The sequence below is a fragment of the Lipotes vexillifer genome, unplaced genomic scaffold (assembly GCF_000442215.2).
Source record: "Lipotes vexillifer unplaced genomic scaffold, Lipotes_vexillifer_v1.1 scaffold234, whole genome shotgun sequence".
In the NCBI taxonomy this organism is placed as follows: domain Eukaryota; kingdom Metazoa; phylum Chordata; class Mammalia; order Artiodactyla; family Lipotidae; genus Lipotes; species Lipotes vexillifer.
The window spans coordinates 950,893-957,953 of NW_006782612.1; the positions used below are offsets into that span (position 1 = coordinate 950,893).

The 7,061-nt window shown below is 41.2% G+C and overlaps 1 protein-coding gene across 1 annotated transcript in view; it reads right to left on the bottom strand.

The window, feature by feature from the left end:
• Positions 1–6,011, bottom strand: part of NME8 (NME/NM23 family member 8) — a 33,014-nt gene extending 27,003 nt beyond the window's left edge. Inside the window, exons 1-5 of the mRNA XM_007455337.1 lie at positions 5,943–6,011; positions 4,907–4,946; positions 4,771–4,828; positions 4,466–4,572; positions 1,610–1,681 (exon numbers count right to left, since the gene is read on the bottom strand). Coding sequence (XP_007455399.1) covers positions 1,610–1,681; positions 4,466–4,572; positions 4,771–4,828; positions 4,907–4,939 — 270 coding nt within the window. The 5' untranslated portion in view covers positions 4,940–4,946; positions 5,943–6,011. The remainder of the gene's footprint in view (positions 1–1,609; positions 1,682–4,465; positions 4,573–4,770; positions 4,829–4,906; positions 4,947–5,942) is intronic.
• Positions 6,012–7,061: the final 1,050 nt, after the last annotated feature.

Below are 7,061 nucleotides of genomic sequence, written 5' to 3' on the forward strand. Positions count from 1 at the left end.
TTAAAAAGCCCCTCCTGCTGAGACGCTGGAATGAATTTGCTGTCAGCTAAGAATGCTGCCCACTGCAAAGGTGGTTTTGTGGTCACAGATTGAGATTCTTTTTTTTTTTTAATTTTAAATTTTTATACAGTGTTTCAAGGTTACTTTCCATTTGCAGTTATTACAAAATATTCCCTAAATTTCCCATGGAGATTCTTAAATTAGAACACTGAACAGGGAGCAACGGATGATAACAAAGTCTGAGGTGTGACTGGAGGAGGTGCGTTGGAAATTTCATTGACAGCTAGGAGGTGAAGAATGGAGAGGCCAGGATGTTGAAGTCCCAGAGTGATGGCAGCACGTGGGTTTGAAAGGAGGATTTTGGGCCACATGCCAAAGTCTTCAGGGTGGGCATGGGTCTGCTGCTCAGATCCGACTCGCTCAGCAGGTGATGGCCGCCCCAGAGCTGCAGACGCTACACGGTGGCCACCTGCCCAGCCTCTCCTCCTCAGTCCCAGGCTCCCAACTGCTGCTGCTACTAAAGCCTTCTGGTTGTCCCATTAGCCCGCCAAGTCCACTTCTGCCTCGTGCCGTTACCTAAACGACATCTAGGCCAGGGCTCAGCAAACTATGACCCAGTACAGAGGCAGTATTTCTGCAAAGCTGAAACACTTACTCTCTGGCCCGTTACAAATAAGCTGGCTGACCCCTCACATAAATCATCAAATCCTTCCTAGCCAGTTCCTAGCCAACTGACAGCAAGATCTACAGTGTAATTTTTTAATTCAGTTAGCCCAGTCATTCACCTCCCAGAAATAGCTGTAAGATTATTGTTTAATAAAAGCAAAAATTATATCTGAGAAGTGGTTTTTTAATAATTATTTATAATATCAAAAAATGCCTTTTCAACAACAAGAGAACAGTCCAAACCCTCTCTGGGAGGTGTTTCCTTACTATCCCAATTCTTTAGCTGTGTAGCAGCTATGCTCTGTATCACACAAGTTAGCACTTACCCAGATATTCTTCTTTTAGAAAACAGCACTTATAAGGTTTTTCTGATTATTAAAGTTGTGTTTATCTTGGAATATTCGGAAAACATTGAAAATTAGAAGAAGAAAATTTAAATTACGCATCCTTTCCCCATACATAGAAAACTACTATTAACTTTTGGTGAATACACTGCCTGCCTTCTTTCTATGCATTTGTAAATACAGAGATAAAAGCAGTATACATTACAAGATAGTGATCATACAAATATTTCCTCGTATTGGTGTACATGAATATTTATAACCAATTCTCTTCCACTGGGTACCTAAGACATTTCCAATTTTTCACTCCTGTAAGTAATAATTCATCATACAAGTCTCTGATATTTCCCTAGGAAAGGTAAATACCATTTTATTTTTCTTTTCCCTGATCAACTAAATGTGTGGTAGTCTAATCTTCTCAATCCATTATGAGCTCCTACAGGTCAAGTTATAAATATTTTAATTGACAAGCATATTTAAGGCAAAAAAAAAGTCTACAGTTACTGTCATCAGAAAACAGTTCCAGTAGTTGTACAATGTTACTTGCTCTTTAGCTGCAAATTGGAATCTGATAACGCACTTGAGATGATAAATATACTTACAACACTAAAGAGAAAAACAGGTTCACATTTATCTCTAAATGGCTGCAAAGCCACAATGCTGTCAGCTTCTGCCTGAAAAAGATTATTTCATATAATAATAAAGGACGCTACACTCAAGTCATTTGATGTACTATATTCAAAAAGTGCAGAGGTACTTTTTTCTATGTTTACTATCAACATTTTATGAGTTATGTTATAGCTGTTTTTAGAATCAAATTACACATTCTGGCAGTTCAGACCCTGCATCATTTGGCTTAAACCTTACTTCTCACTGTTCATCTTTACCCAACCTGCAGCTAAACTCAGCTACTGTGGTCTGCGTTACACCACCTGCACTTTCCCCCTTGTTACCTGCTCCTGCCCTTCCTTTTCCAACCCAGCTCAAATGTTCTCCAAGAACTCTGCCTTGACCCTCCTGCCGCAAGTCATCTCCCCTCCACATAGCACTTCACTACCCTTCTCTCTGGGCACCTGTAATTCCTTTCAATATTGTACTACCGTTATGGGGACCTAGCTCATCTCTGTTTGGAGAGCTGCATGCACAGAGAGATGATGTTTTATACTCACCCTCGCATGTCACCCCCCACCTTATCTGTCAGAGGGCCATGCATAAAAAGGAGCTTCCTAAATGTTTCTTGAATAAACTGGTTGTCAGATTTCAAAGTCCTTGATTTTAAAGTTTTCTCACAAATTTCAAGTTGTCCTAAATTGATTACCAACAACTATATATTAAGTAATAGTATGTTCCTGCATATTAACATAACATCCCTTGGGCCAGCTGTCAGGATACATTGTGTTGTAGGGTCTTCTACATAAGAGTTGTTTTTTGGAACCTAAGGCAATTGTTTTCAAACTGGGATTTCTAGAGGTGCCTCAACCGTGGCCAAGGATGGTGAGGGCGGAGCCGAGCCAAGGTCCCTCAGCCCTGTGTCAGCCAGCCAGAGGGGCTGTGTTGTAATCTTTTTTTGGCATATGGAATTCTACATCATTCTCTCTCTTTCTCTTTCTTTCTTTTCTTTCTCTCTCTCTTTCTTTTTAAAAAAGTAGGTTCTATTGTTGAAAGGAACTAATCTATAATATTAAAAGACAGTAGCCAAAGATTACATTTAAAAGTAGTCTAGCCATCATCATTGCAATTTTTATATTATAATAACGTGTTAACAATTAAAGCATTTGGTAATATTCCTTAAAAACTATAATATAAAACATTTACTGAATTTTTATACGTATAGGCACAATGTTAGGACAAGTCTTCAAGTCTTTTAAAAGGGGCACATAATAGAAAAAATTTGGTACTGACCATTCAGCTTAGGGTGATTTCAATAGGTAATGAACCTCATAGGTTTTAATTTTGGACTTACGTTTACAAGTTCAGAAAGGATCCCTTTCCCTGATAAACTGCAGGAAAAAAAGTATCCAGCAGAGGGCGCCCCTCCATTGCACCCAGCAGAGGTTTGGAGACTCAAAATTTTGTTTTCACTGTTGATGAGCTGATCATAGCAGAAAAATAGTGTCGATCTCTGTGAATGTACTACAGTTGGATATGCTCAAACAGAAGAGGAACCATTCAGAGAGAATGCTCAAAATTTTTTGTTGTTAATTTCAACAGGTGGTATAGCATTATGAATAGGACATATTTTGGAAAGATTTTACTAGCACTTCCCAGTGGTATAGACATAGTGATGAACTGGTCTGGACATGTTTCTGTCCAATAGAACTAGAATGTGAGTCACATATATACTTTTAAATTCTCTAGTAGCCACATTTAAAAACTAAAAAACAGGTGAAAATAATCTAATAATATACTTAATCCAGTATATCCCCAAATGATCATTTTAACATATAATCGATGTAAAAAATTAATGGGATATTTCACATTCTTTTTTCATATGAAGGCCTCAAAACCTAGTGTATATTTTACACTTAGAGTACATCTCAATTTGTGGGCCAAATTTTAATCATAAATAATTGATCTCTAATTAGATTTCATAAAGTTTACAGTCAAAGAGGTAGATTCACATATCCAGGTTGTCCCAAATAATTTTTAAAGTTTTACAATAACCAAATGGAGTATCCGTTTTTTTATATAAATGTAATACAATTACACTAGCCACAGTTCGAGTGCTCAAAAGCCATTTATGCCTAGTGGTTTTATTAGACAACAAAGCTCTAAGCAGTTGATAATTTGACATGGATAAATTGAATAATCAATACATTGGGGTCTCATGAGACCCTAATGAGTTTGGCTGTAATATTTTAATCCGTTGTCACATGTGGGAGGCAAATAAGGGAGGGTAAAATCGCTACCATTTTACAATTAACTGGGTAAATGACCAGAGTCCTACCCAATGCTTTCCAGTAAAAGGCATTTCAGCCCTTATTCTGAACACACACCATATGGTCAAGTGAAAAGAAGTATGACAATAGACAGATAACCATTTTTATGTTTTTCTAACGTTCACAACCATGGTAAATAACCTCAGTATTATAGGAATGGGATAAAAATTACATTCGGGGCCTCCCTGGTGGCGCAGTGGTTGGGAGTCCGCCTGCCGATGCAGGGGATGCGGGTTCGTGCCCCGGTCCGGGAGGATCCCACATGCCGCGGAGCCATGGCCGCTGAGCCTGCGCGTCCGGCAAGGGGAGGGGCCGCGACGGTGAGGGGCCCACGTATTGCAAAAAAAAAAAAAAAAAATTACATTCGTTCTCAGATCCAGTAGAATTAAATATAGAGTAAAACTGCTAACTAAACACTGTCCATTTTGAAGAGTTGACAGAATGTTTGAATTGAGACAATCCTTAAAGAGACTATAAAGTAACAAGAAAATAATAGTTTAATGAAAATGAAAGCCTTACTACAGCAAAATGCAGAATTTCATCTTCGTTCAGCTCATTTTTCAATTTTCTGAATAAGGTTTGCATTGCTTTGCAAGGTCCACACCAGGCTTGGTAAACGTCAATCACTAGAAGATAATAATATTTGTGAAAGAACAGAGTCAAAGAGTCTAGAGTAGCAGCTTATCACAATCTTTGGGGCAGAGGCAGGGTAAAAACAGAGCAACTTTTTATTCTGGTAAGTGGGGAGTGGTGCTCCATGTTGGGGTGCCTGGAGGTGCCCTGGATCCAACTCCGGATGGTGAACACCTACGGAACCCCAGTACCTGTTAGGCCTTTGTTCTGCAACATCTCCTCCCACAGGCTTTGATTATTGATGGCCTCCTGCAAAAAGGAAGGTGCTGTCAAAGGTCTTCAAGAGACAGTGCACCAAGTAAAGACTTGTTGATGTGTCATGCCCACCTGTAACTGGATTTCTCGCTGTTTGCTTGCCATGTATCCACTATCACATGAAAGGGGGAAGAAAAATAGAAAACATGTAAAAGGAAATTTCAATAATGTTCTTTATTTCTTTATTCATTCAAGCAGCATCTTACGCACTGCAGAAGCTTTCCTTCAGCAATACTGGATTATGCACTTTCCCCTCTTCTGGAGAGAGAGAAGCCAGGGGCTCTGAAGAACTCTTCAGGCTGGGCACTGTGCTAAATGCTTGCAGCAGCCGTAGTATCTTTCTCTCCCAATAATTCTGAAGCAAAATAAGACATAAAAGAAGCAGACTCACAAATATCAAGAACAAACTAGTGGTTACCAGAATAGGAGGTACAAACTATTGGGTGTATGACAGGCTCCAGGATGTATTGTATAATACGGGGAATATAGCCAATATTTTTTAATAACTAAATAGAAAGTAACCTTTTAAAATTATATAAAAAAATGAACATTTTTTTTTTTAAAAGGTGTTCCGTAAGATGAGCAACCAGTTGTGTGTTTTGCAGAACTATGGCCAGCTCGGTAATGCACCCACTGTCCTTCACTCTAGATTTCCTGGGACTGAACCGGCAATAAAGCATTAGCTTCTAAAAAGAAAAGAACTGTTAGGAGTCACAGTTTCTTAGAGTTTTGTTTGTTTGCCTGCAGTACAATGGAGTGTTCTCTCTGTGTGCATACATATTAATTGTCTATGAACACACTCAAGGATCTTTCTTGGGTCCACGCCAAGGAGATTTAATTTTTAGAACAAGGCCACTAGTGTGCTCTGGGTCAAGACATAAACTTTCTGCAGTTGTTAAATCAGTGAGGCCCAAACGCCCTATTCACTGGTGTCAGGGTCATTTGGCTGCGGATCTGACTGCGTGTGTGACAGTGGACGCTAGTGTGAAACAAAGGAGTGACCACAAGCAGACTCCATCCAGCAACGGGTGTGGGCTCCTCCTGTGGTTGCTAGATTGGGGTGTTTCACGAACACGAACTAAAGGGGGATGTAAATCACCTCCCTTACCGAGGCCTGAGTTTCAGCGGGGTGAGTTCAGCCAAGTCCAAGTCCCTGGGGCGCCCCGCAGGACCGGGGCGGGGGGTGAGAGAGGAGAGGGGGCGCCGGGCTCCCAGGCCGCCTCTGCCCCGGCTGGTCCCGCTGAAGGACCAGGCAGAGGATGGATACCAGGGTGGGCCGGGAAGCGGAGGGCGCCAACGTTTCCTTCCACCCATCCGGCTGCCCGCGAGCCCTGTCCCCCCGACCCGAGGACCGCGACTCCAGCGCGCAGACCTGGGCAGCAGTTACAGAGTAGTTGGCGCCGAAGTTCGTCGCCTACCTGCTGCCTCCTCCCGTCCGGGCGCCCCCAGCCTCTCCCTTCCGCCTCCAACGTGCGCTCGCTCGCGCAGATTCCGCCTTGTCTCTGCCACGGCTACTCGCCACGTACAGGATGAAACCTGTGTGCCTCGGTCTGGAGCAGAGGGCTCTCCAAGGTCCAGGCCAGCCGGTCTCTCCAAATTCTCCTGCGCCTACCTCTGCTCTTCTTTTTAAAAAAATCATTTAGAAATCAAGTTAGACTTACAGGAAAATTGCAAAAGTAGTACCGTGAGCTACCATACGCTCTCCCCTTAGTTTGGCATCTTTCATAATTATGGTATAATTGTTGAAACCAGGAAGCTAACGTTGATGAAGTGTTAAATACACTGTAGACCTCGTACAAATCTTTTCCGTTTTCCTAAGAATGAACTTTTTCTGGTCCGGGAGTCCAGCCTGAGTCCCACATTACATTTAGTTGTCCTCTCCTTGCACTTCTCCAACCTGGGACAGTTCTTCTGGACCATCTTTCTTTGTCTTGTAAAACCTTGGTGTGTGTGCGCGTCTGTGTGTGTGTTTTACTTCATTATGTCAGTTGCAGAATTTATATCAGGAAATTTTTGAAGTAACTTTAAAAAAGCATACTCTTCTTTTCATGCCGTGTGAATTCTATCATTTACGCTTACCTTCACATTTTTCAGCTTACTTTGTTTTCTCTTACTCTTAGGATACAAGTCTACCCAATGCATTGGGTCAGCTGACTGTTCTTCATGGTGATTTTTTTTTTTTTTTTTTTTTTTTTTGTGTTTTTGACTTTTCCTGGGGGGTAATTTT